Consider the following 21,189-nt stretch of genomic DNA (forward strand, 5'->3'; position numbering starts at 1 on the left):
TATGTAAAAACTTCTTCTCAAAAGAGGTGTCGCACTGCGGCCCGCCGTTTGGACTCGGCTATTAACAAGGAGGCCTCTTATCATTGAGCTTAAACTTGAGTCGGACTGCACTCATTGAAATATGGGAAGTTTGCTCCTGTTCCTTAATGGAATGTTATTGGGCAAATTTGCATACATTGGGTTGCCCAAAAAGTAATTGCGGATTTTTCATATAATCGGCGTTGACAAATTTTTTCACAGCTTGTGGCTCTGTAATTGCATTCTTTCTTCTGTCAGTTATCAGCTGTTACTTTTAGCTTGCTTTAGAAAAAAAGTGTAAAAAAAGTATATTTGATTAAAGTTCATTCTAAGTTTTATTAAAAATGCATTTACTTTCTTTTAAAAAATCCGCAATTACTTTTTGGGCAACTCTATATATGGGAATTATATCAGGTTGGATGTTAAAAGTCATAACAGAATGCTACGTGCAAAATTTCAGCCTAATCAGGTAAGAATTGCGTCCTTTGGAGGTTCAAGAAGTCAAATCAGGAAATTTGTTTCTATAGCAGGTATATCAGATTATGGACCAGTTTCGACCATACCTCCCTCGCACAGTTGCTGAAATTTTGCACAACGCCAGGTGCAAAATTTCAGCCATCTCAACCCACAAACAGACGGATAGACGGGCGAACTTTGCTTAGTCTCAGTTCAATATTTCAATGAGTTACAAACAAAATGACGAAATTAGTGTACCCCTATCCTATGGTGAAGGGTTTAACCCATAGGCCATATCTGATTAAGACATTAGAGGTCATAGCAGAAATCATGGCGCAAATGTTAGTCATATTGGAAAAATTGAGGTCTCAAGAAACTCGAGTAGTAAAATCGGCAGATCGGTTAACATGGGAGCAATCTAAGTTTATATTCCTATACTGGTATTCATACCTGGTGTAGATATTGGAGTTTACATTAGAAATCTAAACTACTACTAAATTTCCCATGAAAATTTCATTAGGGAACATTAGGGAATACTTCTCTCATACACACATCAATGAGTGCAGTCCGCTTAAAGCTTAACCTCAATGATAAGGGGCGTCCTTATCCCATATTTGAGAAGTTTTAACATGGCAGGATAACTCACAAATGTAGCCAACTTTAGTAAGGGGGATAACTGCTGTTTAAAACTATTCCGAACCCAGACGTTCGACATCATAGGCGGACACGCTAACCTCTGCGCCACGGTGGCCACATTATAGTAAAAATCAACACTTAAAATATCAGCCAAATGGAAAGTCGTACGAGATGTCATTGTGCCAGATTTGAGTCCAATCAAAGAAGCAGTGGGCACTTCAGGCGTTAAAGAAGCCAAAAAGGCAGATCGGTTTATATGGGAGCTATAAACGATTTGATAAGAAGTAACTGTGGAAAATTTTGAGCGAATTGCTTTATACATTAAGACTCTATGGTCAGTTCCAAGCAAGTAAAGACTGATGCACAAAGGCTAGATCGTCCAACCTGTGCCTTATAGGAAGAGCCAACATTTAAGCCATTTCTCTTGAAAACCTTAAAAACTTCGATGAAAATCAGATCATATAATTTAACAACTTACCTGGATAGGATACATTATACATGTCCAACGCCTGTAGTATTAAGGTAAACGATTTCTGTAAATAAAACCAAAAAAAAACATCCCAAAGGAATTGAAAAACATTGGTATGGCATTGTATGTAAATGAGTAGAAAAAAGGCGGATTAATTCAAGAGCTTTCCCCACCCTAACCAAAAAAATGCGCACATACACACACACACATAGCCTTTCCAAAGAAGGTTACTCTAAGGTTAAATTATTTTGTCAATTTGTTTTAAGTTGCCTTTTTTTATCTTTTTCTCCCACCTCCTCACCATTGAGGAAAAGCACTGAAAAGACATTTACATCGTATGGAACATTTTAACAGTAGCAGTGGCAATGTTGATTGTTTGCTGGTTTGTCTGTTCCTCTGTCTGTCTGTCTGTTTGTTTGTTTCTGTTCATTTAATGGACACATTTCGAAAAGTATTTGGAAAATTAGCCAACCCACTGTTAGGTAGGAGGTATTAGAAAAGGTTAACCAACATACAATTTTCGAAATAAAGACAGGGAGTCAAATTGAATTGAAAGTACAGAGGTTGCCGTTAAGTTCTTTTGTACGGTGCTATCGGTGTTACTGGCATTAATGGTAATTGTTTAGCTTCTTAGTTCGCTTCATTCCATTCAAGTTGAAACACAAATGTTACAAATTGCAGTGAAGATGTTGGCGAAACGTGAGCTTTTAATATTTGTTATAGGCGGATTGCAAAAGGAGAGGTTTTATTTCGAGAAATAAAATAGAAATCTCAGAGTTGGGAAAAATAATGAAAACGTGAAAAAAAATTCTGCTAAGTTTGGCCGGGCCGAATCTTGGGATGCCACCACCATGGATTCTGCCAAAAATGTATACAAACTAGGAAGGTCATAATTTTGTCCTCCATACCAAACTTCTGTCAAACCTGTAAAAATTAAAGCTTCTAATTGAGAGAATTTTGCCCATTCCACTGAGGAACAGGGGGTAGACTTCTCACATATCAATGAGTGGTGTCGCTATGCGGCACGCCGTTCGGATTCGGCATAAAAAAGGGGGCCCTTTATCAATGAGATTAAACTTGAATCGGACTTCAAGTTTAATCTCACTGATAAGGGGCCTCCTTTTTATAGCCGAGTCCCAACGGCGTGCCGCAGTGTGACTCTTTTTTGGAGAGGAGTTTTAACATGGCGTAGTACCTTAGAAATGTTGCCAGCATTAGGAGGGAAAACCACTCCTGCCAATTTTTCTTCTGATTATCTTGCCAGGAGATCATCAGAAGAAAAAATTGTCAGCAGTGGTTTTCCCTCCTAATGCTGGCAAAATTTCTGAGGTACTACGCCATGTTAAAACTTCTCTCCGAAGAGATATCGCACTACGGCACGCCGTTCGGACTCGACTATAAAAAGGAGGCCCCTTATCGTTGAGCTTAAACTTGAATCGGACTGCACTCACTGATATGTGAGAAGTTTGCCCCTGTTCCTTAGTGGAATGTTCATGCGAAAAATTTGCATTTTGGCAGCTACATCCAAATCTCTACCGAAAACTTCACAACCCACTGTCCAAAATTTCAGCGAAATCGGACAATAAATGATGTTCGAGAGACCGGTTTACATGGGGCCTATATCAGGTTAAAGACTGATTTGGATTGTATTTGGTACAGTAGTTGGATGGCGTAGCAGAACACTGCATGCAAAATTTCCCCCAAATCGGACAAAAATAGCGGCTTGTAAGGACCCAAGAAGTGAAATCGGGAGATCGGTTTATATGGCAGCTATATCAGGTTATAGACCGATTTGGACCATACTAGACACAGTTGTTGGAAGTCACAAGGGAACACCACATGCAAAATTTCAGCCAAATCGCACCACCCATCTCCGAGATCTGGCGTTTCTGAAAATTATGGTAAGGGGGAGGGTCCGCTCCCCCTTCAGATATCAAAAAATTTAGTACCATGAGCCTATAAGGAACACACAAACAAACAAACACAAATTGACTTTTATATATAAGAAGAAGATGGGGTCTAAGATGAATATTTCGAGGTGTTACCAACGGAATGACTGGCTTAGTATACCCCCATCCTATTGTGGTGGATATGAAAACAGCATAAACATTTATTTTAATACCTACCACCGAAGGATGGGGGTATATTCATTTTGTCATTTCGTTTGCAATACATGGAAATATCCATTTCCGACCCTATAAAATATATATATTCTTGATCAGCGTAGAAATCTATGACGATCTAGACATGTCCGTCCGTCTGTCTGTTGAAATTACGTTAGAATCTTTAAAATTAGAGATATTGAGGTGAAATTTTGCACACATTCTTTTTTTGTTCATAAGCAGGTTAAATTCGAAGATGGGTTATATCGGACTATATCTTCATATAGCCCCCATATAGACCGATCCAACGATTTAGGGTCTTAGGCCCCTAAAAGCCACATTTATTATCCGATTTCGATTAAATTTGGAACAGGTAGTTGTGTTAGACCCTTCGATATCCTTCGTCAATTTGGTCCAGATCGGTCCAGATTTGGATATAGCTGCCATATAGACCGATCCTCCGATTTGGGGTCTTAGGCCCATAAAAAGCGCATTTATTGCCCGATGTCGCCCAAATTTGGGACAGTGAGTTTAGTCAAGCCTCTTGACATACTTCTGCATTATGGCACAGATCGGTCCAGATTTGAATATAGCTGGCATATAGACCGATCCTCCGATTTAGGGTCTTAGGCCCATAAAAAGCGCATTTATTGCCCGATGTCGCCGTAGTTTGGGACAGTGAGTTGTGTTAGGCCTTTCGACATCCTTCTTCAATTTCACACAGATCGGCCCAGATTTGGATATAGCTGCCATATAGACCGATCTCTCGATTTAATGTTTTGGGCCCATAAAAGCCACACTTATTATCCGATTTTGCTGAAATTTTGGACAGTGAGTTGTGTTAGGTTAGTCGACATCCCAGTTCAGATTGGCTCAAATCGGTCTAGATTTGGATATAGCTGCCATATAGACCGATCTCTCGATTTAAGGTCTTGAGCCCATAAAAGGCGCATTTATTTTCCGATGTCGCCGAGATTTGGGACAGTGAGTTTAGTCAAGCCTCTTGACATACTTCTGCATTATGGCACAGATCGGTCCAGATTTGGATATAGCTGCCATATAGACCGATCCTCCGATTTAGGGTCTTAGGCCCATAAAAAGCGCATTTATTGCCCGATGTCGACGTAGTTTGGGACAGTAAGTTGTGTTAGGCCTTTCGACATCCTTCTTCAATTGTGTGAGGTTAGTCGACATCCCAGTTTAGTTTGGCTCAGATCGCTCCAGATTTGGATATAGCTGCCATATAGACCGATCTCTCGATTTAAGGTCTTGCGCCCATAAATGGCCCATTAACTGTCTGATTTTGCCAAAATTTGAAACAGTGAGTTCTGTTGAGCCCTTCAACGTCCTTCTTCAATTTGGCGCAGATCGGTCCAGATTTGGATATTGGTGCCATATAGACCGATCTCTCGATTTAAGGCCTTGGGCCCATAAAAGGCGCATTTATTGTCCGATGTCGCCGAAATTTGGGACAGTGGCTTAGGTTAAGCTCCTCGACATACTTCTGCAATATGGCACAGATCTGTCTAGATTTGGATATAGCTGCCATATAGACCGAACTCTCGATTTAAGGTTTTGGGCCCATAAAAACCACATTTATTATCCGATTTTGCTGAAATTTGGGACAGTGAGTTGTGTTAGGCCCTTAGACATCCTTCTTCATAATGGTCCAGATCGGTCTAGATTTGAATATAGTTGCCATATAGACCGATCTCTCGATGTAAGGTTTTGGGCCCATAAAAGTCACATTTATTATCCGATTTCGCCGAAATTTGGGACAGTGCTTTAGGATAGGCTCTTCGACATTTTTCTGAAACTTGCCCAAATCGGTCCAGATTTGGATATAGTTGTCATATATGACCAATATCTCGATTTAAAGTCTTGGCCCCATAAAAGGCGCAATTGAACAATGACTTGTATTTTTAAGTATTTGGTCTAAATCGGATCATATGTCTATATAGCTGCTATGGGGCATAAGGTATGCATTTTTCACTATATTTTGACGGAAGGTGGTTTACATATACACCCGAAGTGGTGGGTATCCAAAGTTCGTACCGGCCGAATTTAACGCCTTTTTACTTGTTTCAGCAGATTTTGTTTGCTGATTTAGCTGACCGAAATGTTTGCTAATACAGCAGTCTCATGTTTGGTTAAAAAGCTGTTATGCTTTAACATTTTTAGCAGACAAAAGCTGCTGTTTTAGCAAACATTTTTGCTGTTTTTAATAATAAAATTGGTTGAGTGTAGCGTAATCTCAACAGACAGGCGAACATGGCTAGATCGTCTTAGATGTTTACGGCGGTCGAGAATATATATATTGGGTTGCCCAAAAAGTAATTGCGGATTTTTCATATAGTCGGCGTTGACAAATTTTTTCACAGCTTGTGACTCTGTAATTGCATTCTTTCTTCTGTCAGTTATCAGCTGTTACTTTTAGCTTGTTTTAGAAAAAAGTGTAAAAAAAAGTATATTTGATTAACGTTCATTCTAAGTTTTATTAAAAATGCATTTACTTTCTTTTAAAAAATCCGCAATTACTTTTTGGGCAACCCAATACTTTTAGATATGGATATATTGATGTGTTGCAAACGGAACGACAAATTGAATATACCCCCCTGCTTTGCTGGTGGGTACAAGAAATTTGTGAAAAATAAAAAAAATTGTTTTAATTTTCCTCAATGCATTAAATTTTGATTCTTAGAAGCTTTTCGATTTTGCTTCCAAGAATCAAAATTTAGTGCATTGAGGAAAATTAAAACAATTTTTTGTTTTTTTTATAAATTTCTTTATTTTTAAACCTATTTAGGTTTTTTGGGCATCAAATATTGGGTTGCCCAAAAAGTAATTGCGGATTTTTCATATAGTCGGCGTTAACAAATTTTTTCACAGCTTGTGACACTGTAATTGCATTCTTTCTTCTGTCAGTTATCAACTGTTACTTTTAGCTTGCTTTAGAAAAAAAGTGTAAAAAAAGTATATTTGATTAAAGTTCATTCTGAGTTTTATTAAAAATGCATTTACTTTCTTTTAAAAAATCCGCAATTACTTTTTGGGCAACCCAATATGTTTTTGATAATAAAACAAAAAAAATAATTCCCAAAACTTAAATTTCGTCGTTTAATGGTTACCATATAACCCTTACTACCTTCTTCTCTATTTCACCCCGTGCGTCCTTTCGCTTTAAATCATTCAAATGGGGCGTCCATATTAAATCTGTTAAACTGCTGCCGACATGTGTAACATACGTTGACATGAACTATCCGACAGGCAAAAAGCAATTTTATGAGTTCAACTGAGCGCTGACAAAAAAAAAGGAAAACAAAAATTGAAAGAAAAACCTCACAAAAGAAACAAAACCAAGAAAATGCCAAAGATGCAAGTTAAGCTTAAAATTTAAGAAAAAACAAAAAAAAAACATAATTTTTACTAGCTCTGAAGCAGTGCAGTTTAATATGTGCTTGGTTTCCTGGCTTCCAGCTGGGCTAACGTCTTTCAAAGTTTAATTGCTTCAAAAGGCTTCTCATACTCTTGCAATGATTACGAGGCACGAGATATGTTTTTACAGCTTCAACGATCAACACACAAAAACAAAAATCGTTAAGGCTTAAACTATTTAAAAGTCAACAACAACAACAACAACAGCAGCAGAGAGGACCTTAGAGGACCGACGTGTTACGGCAGCTAAAGTGTGGAAAAAATCCAACGATTTATCATACAGTGTTGCTTGAATCATGTTTCCACACCATGAATGGTCATAAATCTATTGCCTATCGGAGGATAGACAATGTGCTGCTGCTGCTGCTGAGTATTTGAGGTGATTGAGAAGGCAGAACATAAAAAAGTTTCAAAAAGAAAAATCTCAGGTCAAAAAGGAAGCTTTGTGGGGACTGAAATCAAGCGAGAGAGGTCTGGCTATAGGCTATGCAGCTGAAAGAATGCCCTACAACCCCCACGGCCAGAAATATGGGATATTTCTAAGTCAAATTTCATAAGTTAAATATTTATACCCCACACCTGGAGGTCGCCATAGCGCAGAGGTTAGCATGTCCGCCTATGACGCTGAACGCTTGGGTTCGAATCCTGACGAGAACATCAGAACATTTTCACCGATGGTTATCCTCTTCTAATGCTGGCAACATTTGTGAGGTATTATGCCATGTAAAAACTTCTCCCCAAAGAGGGGTCGCACTGCGATACGCCGTTCGGACTCGCTTAGCTTAAACTTGAATCGAACAGCATTTATGATATATGAGAAGTTTGTCCCTGTTCCTTAATGGAATGATCATGGGCAAAATAAGAAGAAGAAGACTCCGCACCTCAAATACGGGACATAGTATGCAGAGGTTATGCGTTGATACATTCATTCGCCTTATCAGCGTGTCGCCTCTAGTCTTAAACAGTTCAGCCGGCAATCTATCGGCTCCTGCTGCCTTATTGTTTCTTAGCCGTATTGGTGCTACGTGGACCTCGTTTTTACTAGGAGGTACACATTCTACACCATCATCTGGAATTGGTTCTGCAGTTTACTCATGGCCACCATTATCGGATACCACCATCATTGCGACAGGTGTATTTTCCAGATTTCCTTCTCTGTCTCTGCAAGAGGATGTGCCTGTCCCAAAAACATCGATTTGAAGTTTAATTCTTTGGCAGAATTTTCGGACTTCCTTGTGGCTACTGAACATGTCGATTGGCTCCCACTCACCTCTTTAAATTTCTTTCATCTTCTTGAGGAAAATATGTTTTTCCTCTTTCCTTTTCTAGCGATACCTCTCCTTCGTTTGACGTATTCCGCATTCTTGGCATCAGTAGCTTTTTGGCACTCCTGAGGTTCCTTGGGGGAGGCTTCTGGTATGCAAGTACGGATGTTGCTACTCTTTCCATGGAGTGGGCAATGGTTTGTAATACCGCTGCTATATTATCGAGACATGGAGTGCTTTCTTAAAGAAATTGGATCAGCCGAGTGGAGTATGCCGTTGCCACCTGCTGTGTTTGCAGCTTTTCGGTGTCAAACTTCCGTGTAGTGTCAATTTTTACGTTTCTCGCCACATTGAGACGAGTCTGGACCTTTGCTGCAACAAGGTAATGAACCGAGTTGATGTTCGTCCTTCGGAACGATCGTACATCTAACACGCTGGTTGAATGCCTTCCAACATTTACAACATGTTCTATTTTGTTTCCCATGTTACAATCGAGTGACATCCTTGGGGCCTTGTGAATCCTTCGATGTTGGAATCGGGTATTGCTAGCTACCATGTTCTTTGCCTCGGCGAAGTCTTTTAGCCGCAATCCATTATCGGAAGTTTCTTCGAGAAGGCTAAATTTTCCAACTGTTGGACCAAAGACTTTTTCTTCCCTTTTTATACCCTCCACCATAGGATGAGGGTATACTAATTTCGTCATTCCGTTTGTAACACCTAGAAATATGCGTCTCAGACGCCATATTCTTGATCGTCATAACATTTTAAGTCGATCTAGTCATGTCCGTCCGTCTGTCCGTCCGTCCGTCTATCCGTCCGTCTGTCCGTCCGTCTGTCGAAAGCACGCTACCTTTCGAGGAGTAAAGTTAGGCGCTTGAAATTTTGCTCAAATACTTTTTATTACTGTAGGTCGGTTGGAATTGTAAATGGGCCAAATTGGTCCATTGTTTGATATAGCTTCCATATAAACCGATCTTGGGTCTTGACTTCTTGAGCATCTAGAGGGCGCAATTCTTGTCCGATTTTATTGAAATTTTGCACGTAGTGTTTTGGTAGCACTTCCAACAACTACGCTAAGTATGGTCTACGTCGGTCCATGGTTTGATATAGCTACCTTATAAACCGATCTGGGGTCTCGACTTCTTGAGCCTCTAGAGGGCGCAATTTTCGTCCGAATTAACTGAAATTTTGCACGTAGTGTTTTGGTAGCACTTCCAACAATTACGCTAAGTATGGTTCAAATCGGTCTATGTTTTTATATAGCTGCCATATAAACCGATCTTGGGTCTTGACTTCTTGAGCCTCTAGAGGGCGCAACTCTTGTCCGATTTGACTGAAATTTTGCACGTGGTGTTTTGGTATCACTTTTAACAACTACGCTAAGTATGGTCTACGTCGATGCAAGGTTTGATATAGCTGCCTTATAAACCGATCTGGGGTCTTGACTTCTTGAGCCTCTAGAGGGTGCAATTCTCGTCCGATTTGACAAAAGTTTTGGAAGTAGTGTTTTGGTATCACTCTCAACAATTGTGTTAAGTATTATTCAAAACGGTTCACATTCTGATATAGCTGCCATATAAACCGATCTTGGGTCTTGACTTCTCTAGCCTCTAGAGGGCGCAATTCTCGTCCGATTTTATTGAAATTTTTCACGTAGTGTTTTGGTAGCACTATCAACAACTTCGCTAAGTATGGTTCAAAACGGTGCATGTTTTGATATAGCTGCCATATAAACCGATCTTGGATCTTGACTTCTTGAGCCTCTAGAGGGTGCAATTCTCGTCCGATTTGACAAAAGTTTTAGAAGTAGTATTTTGGTATCACTCTCAACAATTGTGTCAAGTATTATTCAAAACGGTTCACATTCTGATATAGCTGCCATATAAACCGATCTTGGGTCTTGACTTCTTGAGCCTCTAGAGGGCGCAATTATTATCCAATTTGACTGTAGTTTAGCATGTAGTGTTTTGACATCTTTTCCAATAACTGTGATAAGTAGGATTCAAATCAGTTCATAATCTGGTATAGCTGTCATATAAACCGATCTTGGATCTTGACATCTTGAGCCTCTAGAGGGCGCAAGTCTCATCCGATTTGACTGAAATTTTGCATGAGGTGTTTTGTTATGACTTCCAATGAGTGAGTTAAGTATGGGGCAAATCGGTACATAACCTGATATAGCAGCCATATAAACCCATCTGGGATTTTGACTTCTTAAGCCTCTAGAGAGCGCAATTCTTATCCGATTTGGCTAAAATTTTGAATGAGGTGTTTTGTTATGACTTCCAATAAGTGTGCTTAGTATGGCGTAAATCAGTGTAGAACCTGATGTAGCTGTCATATAAGCCGATCTGTGATCTTGACTTCTTGAGCCTCTAGAGGGCGCTATTCTTATCCGATTTGGCTGAAATTTCGTACAACGGCTTCTCTCATGACCTTCTTCATACTTGTCTAATATCGGAATCGACCAATAGCTTGATACAGCTCCCATATAAACATATCACCCAATTTTACTTCTTGAGCCCCCACAAGGCTTAATTCTTATCCGAATGAATTGAAATATTACACAATGACTTCTACAATGTCCAGCATTCATTTATGATCCGAATTGGACTATTATATGATATAGCTCCAATAGCATAACAATTCTTATTCACTATTCTTTGTTTGCCTAAAAAGAGATACCGCGCATAGAACTCAACAAATGCGTTCCATGGTGGAGGGTATATTAGATTCGGCCCGCCCGAACTTAGCACTCTCTAACTTGCTTTACATTTACTCATATTGCCAAACTTTATAGACCACCCCTCCTTTGAGCCACAGATCTCAGGACTCTGGTGAAAATAGAAAATAATTTTCCCTCAAACTTTGCACACTTCATTTACTACGTCTTCATGCACCATACTATCTGACATTGGCTGAATTGGCTGGCTGTGTTTTATGGCTTGTGGTTACGGATATTTCCCAGATTAGATTAGATTCTCAGCAGCAGCAGCAACAACAAAAAAACACCACAATTTAATTGGAAAACTGAAAAGTAAGGAAAAGGTAAAATTTCCATTAATGCCTGTTTTGGGGGAGATTTTTTGCCTTTCTCCAATTTTTAGGTTTTTCTAAACACCTTCTATCTCGCTCTCCTTATGCTGATTGTAATTCTTAACGTGGTAACACCATGTTAAATGAAAATTGATAAAGCATAAAATTGCAATAAACTGACATTTAAATTAAAACTCATTTCAAATTATCAGCTTCGTTGTTGGTTTCTTTTTTTTTCTACTCCATGTTGGCTGTCTCACGACATTATCTTTGGCAAGTTTGCCTTTTTTTTTGTAAAAAGAACATTTTAATTGGCTAAATTTGAAATGGTGCCCAAATTGGATTTTTGAGGTAATTTTAATTTTATGGATTTTACATGAGGCTAATCCTATTCGTCACTTGGGACATTTGGGCTACAAGGAAAATTTTGAAAAAAAAAAAAAGATATTTTCTGGGTTTTTATTTTGGAATAGAGTTGGAAGTGCATTAAGTACTTGAAAAATGTCAATTGGTAATGACTAAATGAAGTTGTTTCAAAGACAAAATTTGTTGGCATGATTTTGCTTAAGGTTCTTGTCTGGGAAATCTGGATTCAAATCTCTTCTAAATATTAAATTACCAAATTTTGTTCGCATTTTATTTAAATTTCCCATATTTCTCATATAATAAACAAAACACACGCCCAAAAATATCACTTGACAAAATTGTTACTCACTGTGACTTTCCTTAATACGTATTATCAACTCACACATCAACACTATCATTAAACGTATCAAGTTCATACTTGCTCATTGTAAGCCACAATTGTGTCGTTGTGGTTGTTGTTGTTATTCATTCAAGCTTCATGGTGTTTGGCATGATTTAAGACACAGTCACCATCAACAACGTCATCACTTGAGCGAACACTCTTGGTCACCGAAGCTTTTGTGACTTCCTACGTGGTTTTTGGCATGGGAATTTCTTTTGTTGTTGTTTTAGTTGAGTTTCGTCTTCCCAACACTTGGGGACAATGGCGGGGACAACATTGTTTGCCCAACCAACCAACCGACAGACCGACCGACCAACCGTTTTTAATGTCATTAATAACCATAAAATGTAGTTCAAATGTGTAGGTTTTGAAGTGTTTATGATTGTTTGAATGCCCGTTTTTATTGTGGCATATTTTTTTCGCTGATTTCTTTGTGGGTTTCTATTTTAAAGATAATGTCGGACATTAACAGTTCAGATTTTTCTGCCCGATAATGATGGGAAACAAGTATGGAATGGTTAACGGCATATACGTCGACAATGATTCGACAAATTAATAACGAATAACCAAATAGCCGTTGGTGATTTAAAGAAGTGGAATTTTTTTCTTCAATATTTAGCATACCCCAGAAGTTGAATTATGACCAGGGAAGTAAAATAAGGAACACTATGTTTTAAGTACCAAAGAAAAACATGGTATATACATTAATAAAAAAAAGTTTGAAATTGGACATTTGTGATTTTAGGTTAGGTCGAAAAGAGGGTGCAGATACAAATCCACTCTATGCCACTATGGACATACACCGACAATCGACTTGTTGCGAGCTCTAAATACTAAAAAAAAAACAGTAAACAAGTAAGAGCGTGCTAAGTTCGGCCGGGCCGAATCTTATATACCCTCCACCGTTGATCGCATTTGTCGAGTTCCATGCGCGGTATCTCTTTTTAGGCAAATATAGAATACTGTTATGCTATTGAAGCTACATCAAGTTATAGTCCAATTCGGACCATAAATGAATTCGGATAAGAATTGCGATTTGTAGGGGCTCAAGCAGCAAAATTGGGAGATAGGTTTATATGGGAGCTGTATCAAGCTATTGATCGATTCAGACCATATTAGACACGTATGTTGAAGGCCATGAGAGAAGCCGTTGTACAAAATTTCAGACAAATCGGATGAGAATAGCGCCCTCTAGAGGTTCAAGAAGTCAAGATCCCAGATTGGTTTATATGGCAACTATATCAGGTTCTATACCGATTTACACCATACTTAACACAGCTATTGGAACTCATAATAAAACACCTCATGCAAAATTTCAATAAAATCGGATGAGAATTGCGCCCTCTAGAGGTTCAAGAAGTCAAGATCCCAGATCGGTTTAAGGCAGCTATATCAAACCATGGACCAACGTTGACTATACTTAGCGTAGTTGTTGGAAGTGATACCAAACCACTACATGCAAAATTTCAATAAAATCGGACGAAAATTGCGCCCTCTAGAGGCTCAAGAAGTCAAGATCACAGATAGGTTTATATAGCAGCTATATCAGGTTCTATACCGATTTACACCATACTTAACACAGCTATTGGAACTCATAACAAAACATTTCGTGCAAAATTTCAGTTAAATCGGACGAAAATTGCGCCCTCTAGAGGCTCAAGAAGTCAAGACCCAAGATCGGTCAATATGGCAGCTATATCAAAACATGGACCGATTTAAACCATACTTAGCGTAGTTGTTGAAAGTGATACCAAAACACTACGTGCAATATTTCAATAAAATCGGATTGGAATTGCGCCCTCTAGAGGCTCAAGAAGTCAAGACCCAAGATCGGTTTATATGGCAGCTATATCAAAACATGGACCGACGTAAACCATACTTAGCGTAGAGTTGTTAGAGGTGCTACCAAAACACTAAGGGCAAAATTTCAATAAAATCGGACGAGAATTGCGCCCTCTTAAGGCTCAAGAAGTCAAGACCCCAGAACGGTTTATATGGTAGCTATACCAAACCATGGACCGACGTAGACCGTACTTAGCTTAGTTGTTGGAAGTGATACCAAAACACTACGTGAATAATTTCGGTTAAATCGGACGAGAATTGCGCCCTCTAGAGGCTCAAGAAGTCGAGACCCAAGATCGGTTTATATGACAGCTATATCAAAACATGGACCGATTTAAACCATACTTAGCGTAGTTGTTGAAGGTGCTACCAAAACACTACGTACAAAATTTTAGCTAAGTCGGAGAAGAATTGCGCCCTCTAGAGGCTCAAGAATTCAAGACCCCAGATCGGTTTATATGGCAGCTATACCAAACCGTGGACCGACGTAGACCATACTTAGCGTAGTTGTTGGAAGTAATACCAAAATACTACGTGCAAAACTTCAATAAAATCGGATTAGAATTGCGCCCTCTAGAGGCTCAAGAAGTCAAGACCCAAGATCGGTTTATAAGGCAGCTATATCTAAACATCAACTGATTTGGCCAATTTACAATCCCAATCGACCTACACTAATAAGAAGTATTTGTGCAAAATTTCAAGGGGCTAGCATTACTCCTTCGAAAGTTAGAGTGCTTTCGACAGATAGACGGACGGACGGACGAACTGACGGACAGACGGTTGGACAGGCGGACAGATGGACGGACATGGCTAGATCGACATAAAATGTCACGACGATCAAGAATGTATATACATTATGGGGTCTCAGACGAATATTGCGAGTAGTTACAAACAGAATAACGAAGTTAGTATACCCCCTTCATATGGGGATATACCATAGCCCCCCCCAATATCGTTGTTTAGTTTGGCCCAGATAAGTTCAGATTTGGATATAACTGTCATATAGATTCATCTCTCGATTTAAGATCTTGGGCCCATATTTGTTCGATTTTGATGAAATTTAGACCAAACAATTGGTCCCATATTTGGATATCAGATTCGTATTTTACATTCAAATACCTTTTATTTAAGACCCATATGCCCATGGTCAGTAAATAAGTCCAGTTTGGGGAAAGGGGTGGACCCCCAGAAACGTGTTCCCACATTTGGATATAAGATTCGTATTCTACTCGCAAATACCTTTCATTTGAGTCCCATATTGCCATGTTCGGTAAACATGTCCGATTTGGGGGTATTTTGGGGATTGGGGAGGGCCCCCTAGCACTTGGTCCGACAATTGGATATCAGATACGTTTTCTTATCCTAAATACCTTTCATTTGAGTCCCATATTGTCGTGATTGGTGTAAATATATGTTTGGTAGGTTTTAGGGTGGGGCAGCCCCCCTAGGTACCCCATCCGAATTTTGGATACCAAATTTTTATTTTTAGGGTACTATATAAGAGCACACAAAATTTTGCTTAAATCTTAAATTTGCTTAAATTTCCGAGATCTGGCGTTTCTGAAAATTAGGGTAAGGGGGAGGGTCCGCCCCCCCTTCAGATATCAAAAAATGTAGTACCCTATTTTCACCACGGGGTCATTATGCACCATCTGTGAAAATTTCAAGATAATCGGTTCAGCCGTTTCTGAGTCTATAAGGAACACACAAACATACAAACAAACACAAATTGATTTTTATACCCTCCACCATAAGATGAGGGGTATACTAATTTCGTCATTCTGATTGTAACTACTCGAAATATTCGTCTGAGACCCCATAAAGTATATATATTCTTGATCGTCGTGACATTTTATGTCGATCTAGCCATGTCCGTCCGTCTGTCTGTCGAAAGCACGCTAACTTCCGAAGGAATAAAGCTAACCGCTTGAAATTTTGCACAAATACTTCTTATTAGTGTAGGTCAGTTGGTATTGTAAATGGGCCATATCGGTCCATGATTTGATATAGCTGCCATATAAACCGATCTTGGGTCTTGACTTCTTGAGCCTTTAGAGTGCGCAATTCTTATCCGATTGGGATGAAATTCAGCACGACGTGTTTCGATATTATATTCAACAACTGTGCCAAGTATGGTTCAAATCGGTTCATAACCTGATATAGCTGCCATATAAACCGATCTGTGGTCTTGACTTATTGAGCCTCTAGAGTGCGCAATTCTTATCCGATTGGAATGAAATTTTGCACGACGTGTTTTGTTTCGATATCCAACAACTGTGCCAAGTATGGTTAAAATCGGTCCATAACCTTATATAGCTGCCAAATAAACCGATCTTGGGTCTTGACTTCTTGAGCCTCTAGAGGGCGCAATTCTTATCCAATTTGAATGAATTTTGGCACGTAGTATTTTGTTATGATATCCAACAACTGTGCCAAAAATCGTTCAAATCGGTTCATAACCTGATATAGCTGCCATATAAACCGATATGGGATCTTGACTTCTTGAGCCTCTAGAGGTCGCAATTATTATCCGATTTGCCTGAAATTTTGTACGACGGATTTTTTCATTACCATCAACATACGATTTTATTGTTGTAGTCTGAATCGGTCTATAGCCCGATACAGCTCCCATATAAATCGATCTCTCTATTTTACTTTTTGAGCTCACAAAGAGCGCAATTCTTATTCGAATTGGCTGACAGTTTACACAGGTCTCCAACATATAATTTAATTGTGGTCTAAACCGGATTATATCTTAATATCGCTCTAATAGCGGAGCAAATTTTTCTTATATCATTTTTTGCCTAAGAAGAGATGTCGGGAAAAGAACTCGAGAAATGCGCTCCATGGTGGAGGGTATATAAGATTCGGCCCGGCCGAACTTAGCACGCTTTTACTTGTTATATATAAGAAGATATGCAAGGTGGTGGGTATCTAAAATTCGACTCGGCTGAACTTAATGCTTTTTTACTTGTTTTTAATTGCTGGCAACCTTTGAAAACAAGCTGCTTAAGATCACACCTAATTTCCTTAGGTTCCTATTTTGCATAACTATTTCACTGATATCAACAAATTTATCGCGTGGCTAGATAAAAGCTTATTTGCCATAAGCATTCATTTAAAAATCCCAAAACAAAACAAATCCAAATGACAAATCTCAGCAATTTAAGATGCTGATAACAACCACAGTCAACAACAGTTCCACAGAATTGTTGAAAATAGCACCAAACAACCAATGAAGAGCCGTAGAATTGTGGTCTCATCCATTTTGGGTTATTTCCCCACAAATGATTTATGATTAACTAAATAGCCATGTTTTATGCTAATTTTCTTGGCTGTTGTCTCATTATCATTGGTTAAAAGTTATCACATGTGTTTTTTTTGGGTGGGGGGGTTTTTTATGATGTGATCACATTCGATTTGGCCCTAAGAGTTATGACTCTAAATTAGCATTAATGGCATTTCATTTATGTGCATTAATATGAGTTTTTAATATGGAGGGATATCAAAGATAAGTCCGACCTTTTATGACTTGTCTACAAGCAATTGCGTGGAAGCTCTAATTTGAAAGATGCTAATAGATCAATAATGGTCTTTTGAAAATTTTTTTTTTTTTATTTTAGTTGACAGTAGCATGTATGCCTGGACCTTTTATGATTTTTTTAAATTGTTTTTAAAGTTATGAGAGCTTTTTAATATTTTTTTTAGTTGACAGTAGTATGCTTGGACTTTTGATGATTATTTAATTGCTTTAAAGTTATGAGAACTTTCACAGTAAAACCAGTTTCTCGCTGTTTGTATTGAAATATTTTGTATCATAAATTTATGAATGACACTTTTATGGGTTTATTCATACACAGGTATGTAAATTAGTATCGATCTTAATTAGTTAGGGGTCGACAGCGATACACTTATTAATTAAAATGTTATCGATTGGAAATGAAAGATTAAGTTATTTTATGTTTGTAAATTAAGTTGGGTAACAGAAGTTGGTATTTTTTTTTGTAAAGTTTTCATTAGAAATAGAATGTGTGTGAACGAGATTAGACAAAACGATTATAGTTAAAACAATAAGGAAAGAAACAACTAAAAAGGCATTAAATTCGGCCGAGCCGAACTTTGGATACCCACCACCTCGGATATATATGTATGTGATAACCACCTCTCGTTATGGTTGCCCAAAAAGTAATTGCGGATTTTTTAAAAGAAAGTAAATGCATTTTTAATAAAACTTAGAATGAACTTTCATCAAATATACTTTTTTTACACTTTTTTTTCTAAAGCAAGCTAAAAGTAACAGCTGATAACTGACAGAAGAAAGAATGCAATTACAGAGACACAAGCTGTGAAAATTACTTTTTGGGCAACCCAATAATATGGTGAAAAATGCTTAACTAATTCTGGTATATATATCATCAATATCCAAATCTGGAGCGATACGTATTGAACAGGGATATCGAGGAGCATAACACAACCGGCTATACCGAAATTCAACGAAATCGGACAATAAATACGACTGTTATTTGGCCAAGAGCCTAACTTGGGAGATCGGTCTATATGGCAGTTATATCGAAATATAGATGGATCTTAACCATTCTCGATACGAATGTCGAAGGGTCTAACGCAACTCATTATGCCAAATTTCAGCGAAATCGGTTAATAAATTCCCCTTTTATGGGCCTAAAACCTTAAATCGGCAGATCGGTCTATATGGCAGCTATATCCAAATCTAGACCGATTTGAGCCAAGTTTAAGAAAAACGTCGAAGAGCGCAATACAACTCGCTATACTAAATTTCAGCAAAATCGGATAATAAATGTTCCTTTTAAGGGCCTAAAAGCTTAAATCGAGATATCGGTCTATATGACAGCTATATCCTAATCTGAACCGATCTGAGACAAATTAAACAAGAATCTTTAGGGGCCTATTGTAGCTCACCATCCCAAATTTCTGCGAAATCGGATAATAATTGAGGCTTCTATGGGCTTCAGATCCTAAATCGGCAGATCGGTCTATATTGCAGCTATATCTAAATATGGTCTTATCTGTACCATATTTGAGTCGAATGTCGGGATGCTTAAAACAACTCACTATTTTAAATTTCAGCGAAATCGGGTAACAAATGTAGGGCTTATGGGTGAAAAACACATAACCGGCAGATCGGTCTAAATGGCAGCTTTATCTAAATCTAGTTTGAAATCCGTGGCAAGATCGACGAGATTGTGGATTTTATGAGTCCGAAGAACAAATTGGTTGCAGCGCTCCAGGAGACAAAGCTAACCAACACCTGCAGCTTGCAAAGTTGTCACGGATGCAATGTGCTACGTTAGGATCGCTCAAGGAATGGAGGTGGGGGATTGGCATTCGTGATACACCATTCTGTGCAGAATAGACGCATCTAGCCTGCGCTTGGCGCTAGTGACCCCTACATGGATTGCATGGGGATAGCATTCAGGTCCAGTACTGGCGAAATAAAGCTATCCAACGTATACATACCGCCGGTTGGTAGATGTGTGCTAATTAATGACCAGGATACGAGCTCGACATAAGTGGACTACTATCTGGCCATAATCGTCTGGTTTCCATTGCATCCCCTGATCTCCTAAGTGACGTATGCTGGCAAGCCATAATTTTTTTTGGCATCAGACCGACTTCCTATAAATCTCACCATCGACCGACCACCCGACTTCGTAACCTCGGCCTTGTTCAATCAGAAGAAGGCCCACTGGTCTTACTTCAGAGAGTACATCAATCGCCGCTTTAGTAAACTGACACCCCCCTCCGATGTATTAGTTGCCGAGAAGAAATTTCGAGACATCATTAACGCAGCAGCCGGTCGAATGTCCCAAGTGCGATGCAATTCCCCGGCGCAGGCAGTGGTACTTGCACACGAGCGTGATGGTATTCGGACCCCACTAACCCCAGAATCAGCGAGCTGAATCTGGAAATAAACAGGGAAGTTAACGAACATAGTGAGGAATTTGTGGCTGGAACACTTGCAGCAATGTAACTTAGGCATCAGTTTAGGCAAGCTGTGGTATACTGTTAAGTCACTCTCGAGCCCCCGTAGACGGGATGACAGGACCTCAGTCACTTTTGGCAATGTAACCGTGATTGATCCGAAGAAATGCAAAGACGCTTGAGGCATTACTCCTCCCGAGCTTCGTAGGAGAATTTCCATTCGCCGAGCATCAATATGGATTCCAAAGACTGCATAGCACAACACCTGCTTTGCATGCCATCACCGCACACATTTGAGAGGCATTCGACACGGTCAGCCATGCCAAACTATTTGAGGACATCGCCAACACGTCTCTTCAGCCAGGCCTGATAAGCTGGAATTATCTGTGTGGTCGCCAGTTATTTGTGGAATTTAGGGATAAGACGTCGAAGCACTATAGAGTGAAACAGGGAATCCCCTAAATCGGAGTGATATCTCCGGCACTGTTTAACTTCTATCTATTGTCAAATTCCACCCCTTCCAGACGGCATATAGATCGTATCATATGCGGACGATTATACGATTATGGCAACAGGCCCCCCACCTATTGTTGACATTTGCGATAGGTTGAACGTCTATCTCAACGAACTTGCTTCATATTTCGCTGCAAGAAATCTGAAAATATCTGCCATCAAATCGTCAGCCACATTGTTCACTACAAATACGCGTGAGATGAATGCCAAACTGCCTGTGATGATCGAAGGAGAAATGATTCCGACCATCAGGTGACAGCTCTTAGACGTTCTACTCACAGTGGATAAGAATTGCTATGCTATTTCAGCTATACTAAGTTGAACTACTACTATGAACCGATTGGGGCCATCCTTGGTTTGGGTGTTGAAGACCAAATTAAAATTCATTATTCAAAATTTAAACCAAATCAGATGAAAATTGCGCCCTACAGTGGCTCAAGAAATAAAATTGGGAGATTTTACTATATGGAAGCTATTTCAGGTTATGGACCGATTCCGGCCATATTTTGCTCGTATATTAAGGGTCTTCAAGAAATTGTTGTGAAAAATTTTAGCCAAATCGGATTAGAATTGCTTCCTCTAGAGGCTCAGTAAGTATAATCGGGAGATCGGTTTATATTGGAACTAAATAAGGTTGTGAACTGATTTAGGCCATACTTGGCGCACTTATTGATAATCCAAGCCAAAACACTTCATGCAAAATTGTAG

General features: G+C 39.1%; 1 protein-coding gene across 2 annotated transcripts in view; it reads right to left on the reverse strand.

Moving 5' to 3' along the window:
• The window catches only part of LOC106095684 (protein serrate), a 110,802-nt gene that overhangs the window by 35,517 nt on the left and 54,096 nt on the right, over positions 1-21,189 (reverse strand). For both annotated transcript variants that reach the window (XM_059363779.1, XM_059363780.1), the window contains exon 5: positions 1,589-1,643. In XM_059363779.1, coding sequence (XP_059219762.1) covers positions 1,589-1,643 — 55 coding nt within the window. The remainder of the gene's footprint in view (positions 1-1,588; positions 1,644-21,189) is intronic.

This window comes from Stomoxys calcitrans, chromosome 2, assembly GCF_963082655.1.
Source record: "Stomoxys calcitrans chromosome 2, idStoCalc2.1, whole genome shotgun sequence".
NCBI classification, from domain to species: Eukaryota; Metazoa; Arthropoda; class Insecta; order Diptera; family Muscidae; genus Stomoxys; species Stomoxys calcitrans.